At 42.7% G+C, this 20,359-nt stretch overlaps 1 protein-coding gene across 2 annotated transcripts in view; it reads right to left on the reverse strand.

Annotated features, from left to right (window-relative positions):
- FBXW7 (F-box and WD repeat domain containing 7) overlaps window positions 1-20,359 on the reverse strand; it is a 728,515-nt gene that overhangs the window by 355,726 nt on the left and 352,430 nt on the right. For both annotated transcript variants that reach the window (XM_078676925.1, XM_078676926.1), the window contains exon 3: window positions 11,701-12,231. In XM_078676925.1, the coding sequence (XP_078533051.1) occupies window positions 11,701-12,162 (462 nt within the window). In that variant the 5' untranslated portion in view covers window positions 12,163-12,231. The remainder of the gene's footprint in view (window positions 1-11,700; window positions 12,232-20,359) is intronic.

A 20,359-nucleotide genomic window follows, 5' to 3' on the forward strand; every position in this document is an offset into this window, starting at 1 on the left:
AAGAAAGGGAAGCATTGCAAGTTGATGTAATAAGAGGGGTTACACAGGAAGCATAACCTTGCTTATATCTCTCCGTGTGCATGGTTATCTAAGAGTCCTCTGTAAGTAATCCATGTTTTTCTCTTTACATTACACAAGCACAGCCTGAACCAAGGATATACTCAAAGTGTTTACCCAAATACAGTACCAGGCGCCTTGTGACCCTCACAATAAGTTAGGGAGACTGATAGTTGGTTGCAGTTCAAATTCCAGCTGAGGAGAAATGTATATTTTCTAAAAGAGCAAGGAAAGGAGTATAATCACCAACTGTGAATTTATATGAAACGCTGTGGGAAGCATGCAGAGTAAGCAGTGCCTGTGTGCACAGTGGATGTTGTCCTACACCTTTATGCATGTTTGTGGAATGACCATGTGCTCCTTGCTGTGCCCATTAGCGAACATGTGAGGGCCTGTGGAATCAATGTTAAGCTCCAATCATCAAGTCCCACTTGTGCTGCAGAAAAAAAGGTAGCCCATATGTCTCGAACAAAAGGTTTGAACAACACTACTTTTTCTGGGCTTTTTTTTTAGCACTGACTATAGACATGCTCAGGAACAAGCTATTCCCTGCTTGAAGTGTCTTCCCCACCAAAGCTCAAATCAAAATCCTGTGGCCCCCTTCTCTTTAGTGTTGTGTTGAATTGATCTTGACAATTAATTTCAAGGCCACTTCCAAGAAGTCAGCAATGCTCCAGATGGACTATGCATTCCTTTGATGACTGGGTGCCTACTCTCAGCCATTCTTTATGGGAAAAGGTCAAGAAGCAGTGTGCCCTTTTTTAATTGGCCAGGGTTATCGATTTTGAACATGGCACACCAACTGACTGTCAACCGGTATCCAGTGCATCAGCCAGACAAGAACTCGTGCAGTTTCAAAACCAGTTACCTAAATTAGTCTGGGCATCTGGAGAAGCTCTGCCGCACCGGCACCTAAGGAAATAGGGCCAAAAAGTACACTCATAAATGTGTTACTTTGCTACAGGAGGCAATGTAAGAAGAAGTCAAGAGCTCTGGCAAAAAAACAGTATTCAGACACCTATCCTAGGGAAAAAAAAGAAAAAGATGCACTGTCTAATATAAGGACATTAACTGACCCTTGACTAGGAGGTCAAAAACACTGCCCAGCAACCTCAAGCCTGAGTGAAAGTTGTTTTTGTGGAATGGAATCACACGGGTGCCTCTATAATGTTGCAGTTCAGCAGGCCAGGAAGAACCTTAAGATATACGCTTTGTAATAGGGTCAAGAATGCGTAAGAACCATTTTCGGACTGTGGCAAGCATGCATGACCCTGGCACAACTCATAGTGCCTGACTTTGTGGGAGCCTGTCTGACTCCCTTTCAGCCAGACAGTGACATGGGTGATTTTCTGGTTTCACTGAAGACTTTAGGAAAGAGGTTATAACTAGGCGGTCCTGTTTTTAGCGTTTATGGTTTGTGCAGTTCAGTGGTGTTTTCCAAACCTTTTGAAAATCAGTGCTTATCAGTGTTTAATCCGTTGTCTGGCCCCTAAATTAGACAAAAACTGTGTTTAGCCAGTCTTTACAAAACATAATGTTTTTTTCAACAGAGATGGTTATAAAGCAAATATTATTTTAAAGGAGAAGTAATGCAGGGTAAATAGTGTCTCCTCATTGGCAATGTGTCCAATGGACTTGTGGTAGACTGTTTTAAGCATAGTCTGTGTATTGCACTCTCTCTCCCTCACGCTCAAGTCATTACCTTCACTCATATGTTGTTACCTTTCTTACATCTCATTACACATTCACTATTTTAGGACTCTTCCTGGTTTAGAGGACTATTAATGAGTTAGAAAAAAGAGCGCCAAATTCAATGTTTTAATAAACAAATTCCTGAATACAGTTGGGGAGCCATTCATCTACTCCTGCCATGTGAAACCTATAACATTTTGAATTACACCACATTAATCTGTGGCCCTATATTCTAAAGCACCTGACATATAATACTTTAAGCATGCTTTCCACTGCTTTCCTGCACTCTTTGTCTGACGACATTAAGGTGGTTCTGCTGCTGTGTCGCCATTTATAGCAGCTAAGTGTCTCCAAGGTAAAGTCCTGACCTTTTAACAGGCATCGCATTGTATTCAGGGTCGTGAAAGTTTGTGGTGAACATTGAAACTATGGGCTCAAAAGCCCTAGCAATAAAGTGCATTTGGGTAAAAAGCCAGGCCAGGATTAGCTGAAGATAGCACACATAACAATAAGATACCTTGTAGGTAAGGAATTTGTTGGTATGTGGAAAGTCTTCTGTCAGGTTTTCACCACTATCCCATCTGGTGTGTGTGTGTAGTTGGTGTGAGTGTGTTCCCCTAACAACAAAATGTGATTAGAATATTCTCAGACAAGTCTTTCTTGCTGCTACTTTGTATAACAAAATGACATAGTGTTGACCTCTTCAGGGATAAATTAAAATACCAAAGTCTTTCTCTCATTCCTTACTTTGAATTGTATTTTTGTATGTTGTTGCTCAGGTGTTTATCAAAATTTGAAAATATGATTAGAATGAGGCCTGTTTCCCTTTCACTGGGGTTTTTACCAATTACTATAGGATTTAACCTAAAAAAGAATAACCTAGTTATAACTTGTCACACTGCTTCTGAACAGTTTGAACCATCTTTCTACCACATACCATTCCAGCAATGCCAAAGTTTATAGGCATCTCTAACACAAAAGGTATATTCCAATTTTTGGTCTATCGGCAAGAAACAGTAGTTATACTTTGGGTGCCCCCAGCAACCTAAAAAGTCGACCATGATCAACTCTGCCTGAGGTACGGGACCCTAAACGTTGATACTCCAGGGGACCATCCTTGAGTACTGCCACAATCCTAGAACCTTTAATTTCCCTTCAGTTATAAGAGACCTACTGGAGAACTAACTGGTATTCCCCTGAACTGAATGTCCCTGTCACAAAACATTGTGGCTTTGATGACCTTGTTAACTTAACTCTGAAACTTTGACTTGAGACCCAGCCACTTGGCACAGTAAAATCATAATTTTACTGTGGGTGGGAATCCAAATTCCCTGCTGGTTGTTTTGTTATAGGGTGAGTAAAATATCTTGGGGCTTTGTGAAATTTTTGGCAGATCCTAAACAGGTAGGGCTCCTGGTTACTGAGTGTCCCTACTAGTAGCCAGGACTACAGAGAACCTAGGATGAAGGTTGGACATTTCACATCATGCATAATATATTGTAATGTTCTGTATTGGCACTTTGACTTCTTATGTGTGGTTTCTAAAAAAATTTGGCAGATCCTAAACAGGTAGGGCTCCTGGTTACTGAGTGTCCCTACTAGTAGCCAGGACTACAGAGAACCTAGGATGAAGGTTGGACATTTCACATCATGCATAATATATTGTAATGTTCTGTATTGGCACTTTGACTTCTTATGTGTGGTTTCTATCAAACAATATATTAAGAACTGAGATCAAATGTGTCTAACGAAAGCAGACAACTTGTGAACACACACCTATAGGCTAAGACTGTTGCTCGACCCCAATGTTATTTGAATTACACCTTCCTATGGCATGAGAACAATAATACTATTTGGGTTTGTATCTCTGCAACAGAAGGAGCTAAAACCTACTGGTTTGTTGTGTTGTTACTCAGTTACCTGCCCTACATATAAATAAAGATCTATTATTTTTAAAGCCATAACTCGGACAGGACAAAGATCTTATTAGGAGTAATTACTGTGTCATGCTGGGTCTATGCTCCAAAACATATTACCACAGTCTGGTGTAAACCTTGCCTGCTCGCTCTATCAAGGGACAGAGAGCATACCTCCTGGATACTGACGTGGTGTAATATGCTTCTGGAGGACCTGGAACACAAGTGATAAAGACAGTTTCCCCACTGCTTTACCCAACGGCCAAGAAAAGCCTCATAGAAGCTACAATATCAGCCACATTCTTAGAAGCATGCTCCGCTAGTACAAACGGGTGTAAGACGTAGTAGAAGTCCTTGCATTTTGCTGAATAGGCCTTTACTTTTGAGAGCATCACTTACTGTGGATGTCATCATTTCACATTCAGCTAGTTACACAGCTAAATCCTCTGATTAAGGTAAAGTCTGCAAGGTTAGAGAGATTAGCAGTTCTCAGCTTCTAAATGAAAAATATGATTTATTATTTCACCCGTAACAGTCCAGTTTTCACTTTATAAAATATGCCTATTAGACACCTCCCTACCTAAAAGGGACTCCCAGCACCTGCCCAATATGTGTCAGTTGCCAGGATATTACTATGACTCCTCAACACCAATGAGACGCCCAATGGAAGCAAAGTGCAACACTGCAGCTCTGCCAGAGGCATGGCAGAGCCACCCAGAACCTCAAGGACAAGTAACATGCTTACAGACTACCTACTTTATACTACTCTTTCTCTGTCAAAATGCAGCAGGAAACAGTTTAAACAAATATATACAATATCACTCAGCATGGCACTTTAGAATGATGTCATGAAAAGATCTGTTCGGTCTGGACTGTTCCCAGGGGGCACAGGTCAAGACTGATTTGCATATGGCTGGGTCCAAACTGGAGTGGCGTAGGGGGCAGAAGAACAATGGATTTAACCCAGATCTTTTGACTGGGGGAGAATGTTTGCATTGTCAGCATTCCGTCCATCATTTGTTTGCTGTAACACTTTTCGCCCTAAGTGGGATGGGTATGCCCAGACATGGGTCCATTGCTCACTTTGCCACTGGATTCAATCTAGCCAGGCTGAAGAAGGGTGACATACCCTGAAACCGGTCCCAGGATGCTTGTTTCCGGTCCAGGGAGGACCTGGCCTGGCAGTTCGGTCTGGACTGTTCCCATGGGGCACAGGGTCAAGACTGATTTGCATATGGCTGGGTCCAAACTGGGGTCTCGTAGTGGGCAGAAGAACGATGGATTTAACCCAGATCTTTTGACTGGTGGAAAAATGTTTGCATTGACAGCATTCCGTCCATCATTTGCTTGCTGTATCAAAAGATCTGAAGCGTTTTGAAACTACCATTTGTATGTGTACCTTCCCTTTTATTGTGGGGCTTACATGGACATCCATTTCTGCTTAATCGCTTCTCTTAACTTATTATCAGAACAAATAGATCAAGTAAATGCTGTCAAATTATGGGCATGTGCAGCTAGCTCATCAAGGACAACGCAATCAACTGGAAATCTACAGAAGGAGCAAATTAATACATCGATTTTTCAGTTTCTTTTTTTTAATCTCAATGTAGGGTTAATATTGTCATTAACACTGTTTCCTATCACTTCCCCTGTTGGCAGAGAATATAACTCAAACACTAGGGGGCACTGCATCACATCTTCCCGCCATCGTTTCAGAGCTGCCATCGATTTATAATCTGCCTCAACTCTAGCAACCACTTCGCAAACAGCGTTTAACATCAGCGTGAAAAGCAAAACTAATAAAGAATCACCAGCATAATTTAAAAAAAACTTCTTTTAAAGTTGCAAAGACTTAACACAGGCACACACTGTTAAAAAATAACAACAGAAGCATCGAAACTATTGGAGGGTAAGGACTGTAAGCTAATTATGTCATGTTGGGGAGAGGAGCTGGCCTAACGGCTAGGGCGCTCGACCTCGGACCTGGGGATCTGGGTTCGAGTCTCGGTAACGACGCCAAAAACCTCCTGTGATTCTGGGCAAATCACTTAATCTCCCCGTGCCTAAAATGAATGCGTGTCCTCATGTAACGTAACTGGTGCTATGTAAAGCGCTCTGATACCCGATTCAGTTCGGGTCTAGTTCGCGCTATCAAAAAAAACTCTGTAAAAAAATATATATATGTTTGTCACTATCTCTCAACAAAACTCCTCACTTAGTCGGATTCTGGATTTGTGACTCACCACACCGTTTCTATCGCCAAAGCGTAATGAAGAATATATACTCTGATGTGCAGAGATATATCCATATATATATATAAAAACAATATGGTCCCGGATACGACTCAGAACACAATTCATGTAACACTTGTTGTCAAATATAAACAAATTCCAATTGGACAGAATTAATCTGTATCCGAGGAGATGCATAATTTGTAGATAACAAATTGGTTTGAAGTGAACCCAACACACATGAATCTGAAGCCAAGGCTACTTTATATCACAAATTTATTTACATAGTCCTAAAACTAATTGATCCAGAAGGCTGCAAAAAATTGCAGTAGATAGAAAGGTGAAGTAAAGGGGTGCTCAAGTGAAGTGAAGGGAGATAAGCTCGAGGGACAGAGGTAAAAAAATGCAGTACAACTCAAAAAACAAATTAATCAGTTGAACAAACAAGGCCTACCCACTCATTTATATATACATCAATAGAAAACATATGGGGAAAGGGGCATGTGAACAATAGGGGTGTAAGCCTTAGGGAGGGGGAAAAGCCGTCGACGTTTCGACCCAGGTGCATAAAACAGGCGATTGCGGGGCCTCTGCTGGGGTCTTCTTCAGGACAAAGGTGGGAAGGGCGGGGACTGGACCAGTGGACCAAGGGTGAGACAATGGGGTCACGTCAAATCAATTGGAACGGGCCACCAATTCTAGATGTATCAGGAATTCAAAGGGATGGAGAGGGTATCTACTCCAGCTGTGCTTGATATATATCCACGCCTAGCACCACAGCCGTCTCAGCGTGGAATAAATTCACTACAGGTAATCAAGTAGAAGGCGTGGTGGAGGGAGGACAAACCCACGTGTAGTACCAGTTTCGAATAATATGGCAATCCTTGCACAATCGTTCTTGGCGAAAGGATTAGGGGCAGGAAGGTTTCATTGGATCAAAAACGCGTTGGGATTTTCCTCCATGCCTTACTTCGACTAAGAGAAGAACTCCACTCACGATATCGTCTGTATGGAGTATTTTTTGATCCAATGAGACGGCTGTGGTGCTAGGCGTGGATATATATCAAGCACAGCTGGAGTAGATACCCTCTCCATCCCTTGGAATTCCTGATACATCTAGAATTGGTGGCCCGTTCCAATTGATTTGACGTGACCCCATTGTCTCACCCTTGGTCCACTGGTCCAGTCCCCGCCCTTCCCACCTTTGTCCTAAAGAAGACCCGCAGCAGAGGCCCCGCAATCGCCCGTTTTATGCACCTGGGTCGAAACGTCGACGGCTTTTCCCCCTCCCTAAGGCTTACACCCCTTTCCCCTAATGTTGTCTATTGATGTATATATAAATGAGTGGGTAGGCCTTGTTTGTTCAACTGATTAATTTGTTTTTTGAGTTGTACTGCATTTTTTTAACTCTGTCCCTCGAGCTTATCTCCCTTCACTTCACTTGAGCACCCCTTTACTTCACCTTTCTATCTACTGCAATTTTTTGCAGCCTTCTGGATCAATTAGTTTTAGGACTATGTAAATAAATTTGTGATATAAAGTAGCCTTGGCTTCAGATTCATGTGTGTTGGGTTCACTTCAAATCAATTTGTTATCTACAAATTATACATCTCCTCGGATACAGATTAATTCTGTCCAATTGGAATTTGTTTATATTTAACAACTAGGCGGCGATCTAATGCTAAGATATGAATTTAGCAGCCCACATGCCTCGAACATTGTGTTCCGAGTCGTATCCGGGACCATATTGTTTTTATATATATACTGCTACCCAGGTCCTGTGATTAATTGGGTTTACCCCATTGATTCAATGAGATATATCCATAGGCACTCCTGCACCACACCATAGAGTTACACTGTGGCACTTTTTTAGCAGCAAAAGAAAATCAGCTACTTGTGATAGTGCCTGGTAATAGTCGCTGGTGGCTATATTTATAACCATATCAGAAAAGCTTGGAAACTGGGTCAAGGGATGTGTGTAAATGATGGTGTCATTATTTACTTTCTCTCGTTTTTTTTGCATTTTCTTTTTATAGAGGGCTGCAATCCACCTTGGGGTGTGCTCTAAAGAATAGTGCAAATGTCCCCCAAGTGCAGCCTGGAAGAACTAACTGAGGTGAGCGCATAATTCCACCATGAACCTAAACACTTTTACATAGGAAGAGGTCACACGTGTATGACTATAAGTTAAATGTATACCTCTTGTATGATGTGATATCTCAATGGGAACAAGGAAGGATTCGGTTATATAGGCTGAAAAATTAATAAAGCAGATTAAAAGAAGATGTACTTCACTATCGAACACTCGTACGTTTTGTAAAGAGTTGCTCTATTTCATATGGTATCCCTTCCATGTTTTTAATATCTGGCAAAACACCTAACATTGGGTCCTTGAAACCTAATGTAAAAAGGTTGGTGCTCTACTTTGGGGGTACAGATACCTTCTGGATCTTTATGGTTATGCCAGTGAGTATTTCCTTGGCCCATCTAAAGGGCTACTACTGTCCAGCACACTTGGTGATTCAGTATGACCGGTCTCATTATCATAAGAAAGAACCATCAATTTGTTTTGAAAGATTAGTTATGGAAAGCAAGACGCATCTGCATTTCCTTAGTGGTGGATAAAAAGAATGAGAACTACATCAAACTGGTTACAGTGGTCAAGGCATGTAAAGCCGACGTGAAACTAGTGGCTACAAAGGAAATCCTTTGGTAACAATTTTCAAGTTAAGAGATTTAGCGTGAAGAAATTAGATGAAATGGCTTGATGAGCTGGATGTGGGAGCTGATTTAGCACAAACCTAACTCTGCCAACACCAGAGGTCGACATGCTATTTGCAGTTCTGACTTCAACTAGTGTGATGTATGTGATTAATCCGTCACAGAACACGAAAAAAGCAATTTCTAAAATACATAAAATGTATCTGCAACATGCCAGATACTTTATTAACCATAAAAATAAGATGTGTGGCAGACGAGGGCCCAATTGAAGTTAATGAGTGGAATAAAGCCATATCTCGCCCCGGACAGGCGGATATTCAATCCAGCCTGGGGAATCATGCAGCTTACAAATCTGTATACAATACATTTTAAAAGACCCAAATATCTTGCAGTGGGTCTTTCAAATGTTTTGGAATAAAGTTAATACTGAATATTCAACAGTCAAGAAAAGCAAATGTTACTGACCCCTCAATTGACAAAGCTGTGTATCTGGGCAAAGTTTGATTTATGCTATGCAGCTGTAAAACCTGAAGAGATATAGCTAGATAATGAAATAACGCCAAGTTTTCAGACATTGATATATGGCGGAAAGGAATGGATAGGTGCACGGCTGCAGAAAACACCAGGGAGAGGATGTACTAAGAAGAAGGAAAAGTTTGAGTTCCAGAGGAAGATACCCGATTGAGCTACAGGGTAGTGAAAGCAATTGAGAACACAACTAAAATGTGGGAGAGACTGACCAGCAAATGCTGTGTATTTATGAAACCACTATACAGACTGTAGTCCAAAACTGCAGCTCAATGGGATTGTGTGATTTTAGTTGAAATATGCTATTAGGCCCATAATGGTGATCTCCTGTGCTGGGCACAAAATAGTATCTGCTTCTTAAGCACCACAAGATATTTATATGTAAAATACGAATTTTTGTGTTAAGTATATGGCACTTTAACTGAAATGGCCATTTATAGTATATGCACTTAACCGCATCGCTGCGGCGGCTATTCCGCCGCAGCGCTAAGGGGCGGGGCAGCCGCGCGGCGGCCGCATGCTGGTGACGGAACCGCTCCGTCATCAGCCGCGGTTGGGCTGTGCTCATGACGGAGCGGTTCCGTCATGGCCCCGCGATAGAACGCGCCGCCAGGCGCGAAATCAGCGCCGCGCAGGCGCAGCGGCCGGGCCATGACGGAACCGCTCCGTCATCAGTACAGCGCCACCGCAGCTGATGACGGAGCGGTTCCGTCATCAGCATCAAACGGGTTAATTCAAGTACAAAGGAATGCTATATATGCGGTGCAATTTGTGCCTGTGCGGTGCAATTTGTGCCTGAAATGCTTATCAAGTGATGTACGGACTACATTTTTTAATCTACACACTGTGATTATTTAACACCTTAGGAGCTCGTAAACAAACCTCCCCAGTGCTGCGCTGTCCATTATCCAGTGCTGAACTGGACGTCCAGCGGTCGCACGCAGCACTGAGGAGGTAGTGCCCGTGACGACCGTTGGCCGACGGCAGCACCTAAAGGGTTAAAGAAGTTTTACCGAGGTTCTGTGTTGTAAGTAAAAGATTCTGTCTTAGTAAGCAGGAGTCAGGTAGCCAGTTCATGTAGAATAACAGGTTGTCAGCTTATTGACGAGGTTACAGATTGCATAGTAAAGTACCCCACCTGGAGCAGCATCCTCTCTGCTCAGCCCACTCTCTCTAACTGCCAAGCAACCTCCAGTGACTCACCAGCATCCATTGACATCACATACTAATGAGCAGAGCAGGGAACAATGGAGGTGTACACAGAATGTATCACAAGCACAGCAGATTATAACATTCTGCAATGTTTTATACCAAAATTGAAAGTATTTACAGCCCGCCTGCCCAAACAAATATAAAGTCCGTCCTAACAGTACTAAATTGAGTTGTAATCTTATTCTTTTATTGATGTAAACATTTTAGACTCTAATTACTAGCTTGCATAGATTTCAAGTGTAACAAACATGTTCTCTGTAAAATTCAAAATGTATTTACAAAAATGGTACTGCTTCCCAACAGGGAGTCATATGTAAATGATCAATATTTGGACTTCAATATGAAAGTATTGCAATTACTTAGAAGACTAAATTTCTTTAAAATGTAATCTGCCCAGGCTCCAAAGCCAGTGTAAAAACGTATCAACCGTAACTATCTTAATTTTAAAAAAAAAAGGTAAAATCCATCTGCTGGCAGTTTGAGAGTATAAGCAATCTATTTTATACGAAAATGCTTAAACAAAACACATTCATGTTGATTCCACAGCTGGCCCTTATGAATGCAGCTATCTCTACATGCTACATCATCCATGCACTCTAGAGGTAGCACCATCCTGTCACATGTTATGTTATGCTATCCACTATTTATAGCGCGCTCCTCTACTGGGAAGTGTCCACATCTGATGTGCAGCAGCGATGCGCTCAAAGAATACTTTAATTGGTAATATTGTCTTCAAAATTACTTCCACTGAAGTGAACTGAACTCATTACGATATTGCTAAGGGACGAATTCCGCACATATGCTTGTGTTCGAAACCCCCAACTCATGGATAACATTTTGATTACAGAAAAGACAAAGCACCGCCTGAGGGCGCCAGATCCCTACCAAAAGCACGCAACCCTTAAATCAACTGAAGAGATCTTCAAAAGATGAAAAAGTGTTGGAGACTGACAAACTGTGATGCACAATGAAAACTTTCCGGGTAGATGATAAACCACTGTAGTTAAAGGATGGATACAATAGACACCAATGCTAGAGGATGGTAAATGACGGCAATAGGCAGATTTAAAATACAGTCTCCTCATCGACCCTGATTGAATGAACACGAGCAAGCCTATTCCTGGGGTGGTGTAATAGTACAATATTACAATAAAGAACATCGACGGGCCACGAGTTGGACTCTGCTCACTACAGTCTAGCGCCTGTAAATGGAGGAAAGGAGCTTTAGGTCAAATGACTGAGTGCATACATTGGCACTTACCAACATGTCGCTTCGCTTGGGAGCATCACAAGTACACACGGAAGTGGATTTACCAGAGTATATAATTAGAAAGTTGACCCACCTTAGTCTTTGTGTAGAAAAGGGGTGATTGCTGGTGTATAGACAAGCCCATGATGGTTTTGGAATTTAAGAGGCAGTCTCCATTCGTGTGTGCATCCTCCCTGCCACTGTCCTCCGAGTGATCAAAGTCATCACTGTCTTGGTCCATTTCCTCCTCTTCCTCCTCCTCGCCAGCACCTTCCTCCTCGTCGTCCGGGTCTCCTCGGTCACCCGTGGATTGGCCATCGGGCGAGATGACGCGGTTGTTGTTCTCTTCCTGCCGCTCGTGGCCAGGTGTCCCGGGCCCACCTCCATTCCTCACGATGTGTCCCGCCTCTTGCTGCCGCTGTGCCTGTTGCTGTGCCTGCTCCTCCACCACCCTGTTCATCTGCTCCTCATCTGCGTGGCTCGAGGACGCGTTCCCCCGGACAGAGCCTCCAGTGCGTCGTCTCTTGCTGCCCGCAGAGAGCAGATCGTGATTCATTTCCAAAAGCCAGCTTGCCACTTCTTGGACCTTGGCTAGGCTGTCTGAAGAGGCGAAGGTTTTCACATTCTGGGGACACAAACAAATGCAACATTAATGCCAACGCTTACTGCGCTTCACAAATCTTACCTAAGCCAACTTGGCCTATTCAAAATGAGTTCCTATTCAAAATTAATGCATGCCTAAGGCAAAGTCAGAAACATTTGGTCGCACGTGACCACTTACTCCTAAACACAGAAAAGCAAACTACAATGTGAGAAAAAAAGTCGCAAAACTGCTGGATTTCCATACGATAAACTACCAAAGATTAGCAGTAAAACAAGCATGTAAGACTGCCAATTCATCCAAAGGAATTGTCAACAATCGCTCAGTGGTTCTCAATATTTAATGACCTTCCCTGTGGTCCTACACACACACCGACTTCCCAATGACTACTTGGGATTATCATCACATGCTGCCATTTGTGTACTTAGGAGTGTTAGGTTTTTCCCAGGCATCCCCTTCACATTACAATATTTTATGGTTTATAGCCTAATACAGCAAACACAAGGAGATGATGGACAGACCGCTGAAACTTTTCAGACACTCACCACCCGTCACAGATCTGGGTTGAATCCATCATCGTTCTTTAGCTCACTTTGCCACCCCAGTTTGGACCAAGCCATATGCAAATCAGTCTTGAACCTGTGCCTCATGGGAACACACTCCAGCCCGTACGGCCAAGACAGGTCTTCCCTGGACCGGAAACCCAGATCTGATAGTGACTGGGGGTGAAGTGTCTGAAAAGTTTCAGCGCTCTGTCCATCACCTCCTCGTGTTTGCTTTATAGCTCAACACACCAACATCATTGACATTTTCACATTATAAACAGATTACAATGGCTTTTCAGGCGAGATCTTAAAGGGTCCTGTGCACTGGGAGGGGTCACACAGGAAATCAACTAGACCGATCATGGCTCACCCGTTGCACATGGATCATTAATATTTGCTTATACAAATTTGAGAATATCTGACAAACTAAGTAAAACCTCTACTCAATAATAACAATCCCTAAGTGCCAATGCATTCTTTCATGCAAAACCAAGATCTGTTCTTTTGCTGCAAAAAATGCTCTCCCACCCTTACTGTTCACTTTAGAACCAGGCTCACAGAACAGCCTTCCACCAAGAAGCAAATACTGTCACCTTTTGAAAAAAGTATCACACCAATAAGCAATAATGTGTATTGCCATATCCTCCCATCCAGCATTAAACACCACGGGGGGGGGGGCGCCTTTGCAAAGAATAAAAGCAGGGATCAAAGGTTTTTCCTAGTAGCATGCAACCGGCGATGCTGAAAGTCAGCGTTGAGAAACACCTAGACTGCTGAGCCTTGAGGCCAATGCATGCCTCTTTCTGCCACCACCTGACTACCTCTTCTCTGTATCACGCATGGAGGTTCTTTCTCGCTCTTGCTCTCTTCCTTTATCACTGTTTTACATTATTTGACTGTTTTCTGCCTTTATCTCTCTTGCTCTGGGACATAGTCCAATTATGACAAATTATCCAGGTCCCAGAAAATGATCGCTGGTGTCAACAACCTGCAATCAGATGCTGGTCCCTGCAGTAACTCCAATGGAGGTACCCCAATTAAAACAACCTATTCAATTCTAGTAATTAATAAATGCATGGGCCTTCAATATACTGTTTGCAATCTTTGTATACACTTAATTGGCTGAAAAGCTTAAGAGCTCTCTCAGAATCAGCTGGAACTCTTTGCAAAATTGGTCAGCATTCAAAATACAACAATGGACAGTTTGAAACTCTGAGATCACCCAAGATAGGGCAAAATAACATAACGTGCATTTGTAAAGCGCATGTTCACCCAAAAGGATATCAAGGCGCTGAATAACATATGTTTATTGGTACCCAACTCAGCGGTGCTCATTTTATCGACCTCCGAAGGATGAAAGGCTGAGTGGACCCGCCTAGATTTCAAGCTGTGATTAACAGGTCAAACACAGGCACCTACAGGGGACACATTAGTCCACTAAGCCACCAGGCCCTACCTAATAGCTCATAGGGCACTTCTGGGGCACAATAAAGAGCATGTTTCTGAAACTGGGGCTACTGAAGAAGCAGCAGATAGCAAGCATTGACAAAGCCAAATGGTCTCGTCAATGTGAGAGCAATTGGCTTTGTCAATGTTAATGTCTTTAAGCCAAGTAGCCCAAGAACACACAGTTCAAGCACGGATTCTGTGATTTATTCTCGTTTGCTGGTCTGCCCCTTTATATTTGTCTATTTTTTTGTTTCGTACAAAGCATGTTAACCCCTTCACTGTTGCGCCGCAGTGCTAAGGGGGCGGGACGGAAGAGCGGCGGGTGCATGCTGGTGACGGTACCGCTCCGTCACCAGCGTCGGTTGCGCTGTGCTTATGACGGAGCGGTTCCGTCATGGCCCGCCCCGCTCAATAGAACGCTCAGCGCAGGCGCAGGATCCGCGCCGCACAGGCGTGCCGAGCGGGCCATGATGGAACCGCTCCGTCATCAGCACAGTGCGACCGCGGCTGATGACGGAGCGGTTCCGTCATCAGCAGGGAAGGGGTTAAAGCAGCTGCAAAGCTACAAGCAGACATCACCAAAATGCATATTAACATAATGTTGACTATGCGCTACAGAAAAACTAACACTGAAATTATTTCATAAGCCTTGCCCCCCGCGCTCAGCCTGGTCTCTCTCGCTCCCCCAATCCTTGTCATAAAGTTTTGGAGGGCAGCCCAACTTCAAAACATTTTGCTTAAGGGGGGCTCAAAGCAAAAAAAGTTTGAAGACCTCTGCCATACCCCCACAGGCTATTATCACTGACTGAGGAGGGGGAAAAAAGGTGACAAATCTCCGCCAGTGGTAATTACCCTGGTTTTGCACACTGCGCCGCTCCAGAGACAAGCCACCTGCATATCATGTTTGGTCCTGCTCGAAACTAACAACCATCTAACTAAGAATGCCAGACGATGTTGCCTGAGAACAGTGAAACAAGCAACAGCAGAATGGGTTTAAACTACAGGGCATCGTGAGGTGCAGCTATATTCCTAAATCTCAGGGAACACAAGACCCACATCTGGGCATAACTCCGGCACTGAGGAAAATAAAAAAGCGATAATTTGAAGGCTTGAATCAAACTCACTCACTAGTAAATGTAAATTGTTTATTGTTGGGTTACTTAAAATCTTAGACAAAAAACACGAAGAGTGGAACAGGTCAGGGTAGTGGTGTGTGCCTATAACAGTAACTAGAATCTAGCCGGCTGCCAATGCGAACCAGTACTCGCTGGGAAACAAAAAGAGCTAGTATCAATCCCATCAGACCACCCCTTTGGTGGAATATGCGTCATGTGGGAATTGCTGATCAATCCATCTCATGGCTGGCCCTATAGTGCCAGTTTTAGAAGTGGATGTCAGAAGACTAGTCAAATTGTTTGCCATACTGTGGACTAGATAGTGCGCAGTGCTCAAGTGAAAGTGATAAATAAAATGACTACACAGGCTCTGAGAGATCATGTATATAACAGTCCGTGTGTCAGGGGATAAAAACAGCGCTAGGTAGTATGACCACCCTCTGGCGCTAGTGAAATGTGGTCGACATGTTTCTGCCTAAGGGGAACTTCCCCGGCATTCTTCAGGACCTCGAAAATAAATAGGCTACTGCCGCTGTGACTGGACCAGTCACAAGGGATGATAACTAGCAGAACATTTACTAGTAAAAGGATACATGTCTACCCAGAACATTCATGGTTAGACGTCCACTAAAATGGAGAGAAGCATTTCTTCTTCCTATCAATAAAGACAAACAAAATTTTTTTCATGTTAGCCAACAACACTAGGTAGCACCTACACAACCCCCTAGATCCAGACAACTAGAATAGACCAGACACACCAACAGAATAATTGACATTCTGCTTTTTGAAACAAGCATAATAGCTTCATCGCTTAGAGGCATTTCCTCACAGCAATACTCACCCAGCATTATGTGGGTGACGACCTCACCTCACCCGGCAACTTCTAAAACTGGCACTATAGGGCCAGCCATGAGATGGATTGATCAGCAATTCCCACATGACGCATATTCCACCAAAGGGGTGGTCTGATGGGATTGATACTAGCTCTTTTTGTTTCCCAGCGAGTACTGGTTCGCATTGGCAGCCGGCTAGATTCTAGTTACTGTTATAGGCACACACCACTACCCTGACCTGTTCCACTCTTCGTGTTTTTTGTCTATTAATTGGGGAGTGAGTGGACAGGTCGTTAAATATTCCCTCTGACCCTCCACACATCCTGTTGTTTGCTAGTTACTTAAAATCTTCACAATATTGTGCAAATTAATGAATGATAAAAAGCATTACAAGTCCACTTTAAAAAGCATATATCTACAAGTTAGGTTGCTAACTCACTCTAGGTAGCAGGCCCAATATTCTGTTCCTATGGTTGCACTGCCAAATCTTAAACGGTTATGGAGCTGCAGACTCCGTTTTCTTCCATTAGAAATGATCAATGTCGCTGCCAGCCTTAGCTGTTATGCAGCTACTTGTGTGTGTGACATCTTCAGCGAATTCTGGCTTTCGAGCCAACAACATCTTGCAAGGTGGAATGTTTGCACAGTTAAAACGTTAAAAGCGATACTACACATTCCAGACAGCAAAATCTGAGTGTATGAAAAAGCCACGGCAGGCTGAAACATCACACACGGCACGATACCACTTGACTGCAATGATAACTGTAAACAATCGTGAGATATGTGTCTGAGAAAAGAACCCAGACAATGAGTTACATTTGTAACCCTCTGGATATATAATAATCACATGGGTGAATAGTGAAAATGTACGCGATATGCAGAGGCGTGCATCAGTAAATATTAAGATCTGATGTTTCGACTACATTCCCTTCATGTGAGTTCTCGGTGGGTGAAAGTTGGTGCACCTGTTGATTCCATGCCCAATTCAATATGACATAACAGATCTATGTAACCTGGGAATGGATATTCACTAGAGGCCCTTAAGGCATCGCCATCCATACCCAGGAACTAGTGGGGTCATACCTCTCTGGAAGGGGAGAGGGGGACAGATGCAACCATATGTACATGCCTGTCTAAATGCCGTAGAGATACTGTATTGTTCCGCCACCGCCAATGCCTGCCAGAGTTTCTTTATCGTTCTGTGTATGTTAATATAATTAGTTGAGCCATGAGACGATGCAGTACATCTGAGATACAGTAATGTCTGCTTTGATAGTGACCAAGGGCATGTGGTCGGTTGTTTACGGGTGAGACTATCCATGTCAATATGTGATTTGTAATATGTATTATAACTGATATGTCAACCTGACACATTGTAATTGCAACACCTATGTGATTGCCCAGTAAGTGATGACATGTACAAAGAATTTGCGATCTTTACCTGGGCTACCTACTGTACAAGTACTTGCAAAACTGTCCTTAAGTTCAAATACTAATAAACAAAATGGTTAAAAAAATAAATAAAGATCTGCTGTTTAATGCCAACATTAAACAAATCAGCAATGGAGAGTGGATTAAAGAGAGAGCTGTTTGCGATAGCAATGCGCAATGCCACGAAAGATGCGCTAACTCTCCATGAGGAGGCCGAAGAGGGAAAACCGCACTAGAAGGATAATAAGAGTGGATAAGAGAGGCGAAAGTGTTTTATTTCTTATAAAGTTACTAAATCATCCATAGTTTCTGCCAAAACGACTACTGGAAGAGGTTACTGAAACTGCGTAAAATGAAAACCACATACGGTTCAGTAGTGTGTTGATTCGACCACTTTTTTGATGGCGGTAGTTAAAACACATTTGGCAACCTCTTGATCAGAATGTATGTTATATGAGGTAATGCAACATACTCAATTTGATTTTGTATCGGCTTGTCTAAAGATGGTCTGCTACCAGAACACATGAACATAAAAAAAGAAAACACACAAGCTTTCATATGGAGCCCATGAAAACTAAGCTGAAAGACTTGGTCTGGCAGGGGACCTAAAGAGAGCAGCGCCGACATGTGGCACCAGCTACCGGATCCAGCTGTACTGATACTGCAAGCTGCCGGCTACCAGTGCCCTCTTACAACTCAGACGTGAGGAAAAATCTTCAACCAAATGCTCTTGATAAATGCTATCTATATGAAGGGCAAACATAAGCACTGCCCCAGATTTTGACATTCTTGGCCTATTTACAATTTTCTGAATACAAAAGGAAGCAAACTCGATAGCTTTAAGGTGAATGTACTGCACAGAATTGTAGTGTGACACTGGTGATAGCGCTTACTACTCAATATGTGGGGGTACTGAAGCGCTTACCTGCCCCAATAGCAAGCTACACCATATAGGTAGTGTGAGCCTTTGGTTTCAGCCTATGTGGGATGTGATTTCAAGTCATGCCACCACGGTTCTTCTACAAAGCCAATGAGAACCCTTGATTTAGAGAGTTGTGTTGCAGGCAAAACACACAATATTTCCAGTGATTTGCAGATAGTGAGTTAATACCACAAACTAGCAGTGAAGGTCAGCAAAACACACGTAACAACTTGTCTTAAATATGGCTTCATGTCGCGCTTGATAGCATAGGTTGTGACGTCTTTAAGCAACGCGAATAACAGATTTTTCTAATTCCCACTTTATTTGATTTCACTCACATACCTTGCAACGATGGATGGCTGAGTTTTGGCCATGCATTGGATTTATCATCTGCGAGTCTTTAACTCACTGAGGAATTTTGACACGTATTGTTCGAGACTGCTCTCATGACAAAGAACTTCAAGGGTAGGCTTGCGCCAAGCATGGCACCAAACACAGATACATTTGCTGTTACTCGAGTGTTTAGAATGGGTTGGAGATGGAAATGCCGCCAGTAAATGAAGCTGTTCTAAGGGTTCACTGGGGCTTTACATTGCCCGGGTGACACTGCGGGAATGATTGTGGCACATGGGCCAAGTGATTGCGGTATTTAGTCAGAGCGGGCAGAGGAGGTAATGTTGGTCCAGTAAACTGGCCTTAAAGTAGAACATATATTTAAACAGTGGGTGTGATACTTGATTTTGGTTATCAAAAAGGAAATCGGATAAAGCAAGTGATAATTTTCCCGTATATCTTGCATTTCGTCTAAGAATGATATAGTCAGATTTTTCACAAAACTATATGGAACAGCAAGCTTTAGAATATATTCTATTGAATTTTGTAACTGGTATTTTAACACTTTTATTGCGCTTTCAAACCACTTAACCAAACGTGGTGAACTAGCGACTTTCTGTGGGTAGCAGCATATTTAATTTATCGGGTTTGAGTTTGAAGGTTGGACATACTTATGTGAAGCCGCATCAGGCTATATACAAAAGTGTGCTGGAGCAATGACGTATGACTTGTACAGTAATCTACTGTGGGCACTAGTTATGACAACGTCCCAGAAAGTTTACAATTTCTTCAGTTTACTTCCCTTCACTGAAGAGTCCGAGATCAGGAGTCGAGGGCCTAATCATATATGAAACTGATATTTTTTCCACATACTACCATAGAGGTCAGCTATGTTTCAAGATGGCCAAGATGATCAGCGATGTGACTACGCCATCACTGTCCAAACTAATTCATGATCTGCTAAAGAACCATACCTCTAGGATTTCACAAGTTACTACTGTAAGTGAGGATGTAAAACTAAGGAACACCACAGCCACCCCTGAGCATTTAGGACTTTGGGAGAGGTAATCCTAGAATAGAATGGTCAGGTGAGGCAGCGGTCTGAAACTCCTGCTGCTGGGCTTATAACATATTTGCTTGAGTCAAGGGCAACAAGATTTTGTGTTTATTTCGTCTTCTTAATAACGCACAGCACCACACTTTATTTATATTCTATTTATGGCAAAGAGGATTGTTTCTACTAAGGCAAGGTAGGTGTCCTGGTGTATGAGGTGTTCAATATTGTACATAGGAGTCGTTAATGAAAAGCCTTTACTATTAGGGTGAGCACTGTAAGGCTGTGAGCTCAGCTTACTTTACTTGACAGTAGTTCTAGTATTAAAACAAGGACACCACCGCACATTGTAACCATTTGAGGTTATTTATGTTACTAGAGAGCTCTTTAACTATATGCAAATACACGCATAAGCATTGGTGAGTGCTTTCAAAATAAAGGTAAACAAAAAACTGAAACTTGGAAAAAAC

This window comes from Lissotriton helveticus, chromosome 2_1 (assembly GCF_964261635.1).
Source record: "Lissotriton helveticus chromosome 2_1, aLisHel1.1, whole genome shotgun sequence".
In the NCBI taxonomy this organism is placed as follows: Eukaryota; Metazoa; Chordata; class Amphibia; order Caudata; family Salamandridae; genus Lissotriton; species Lissotriton helveticus.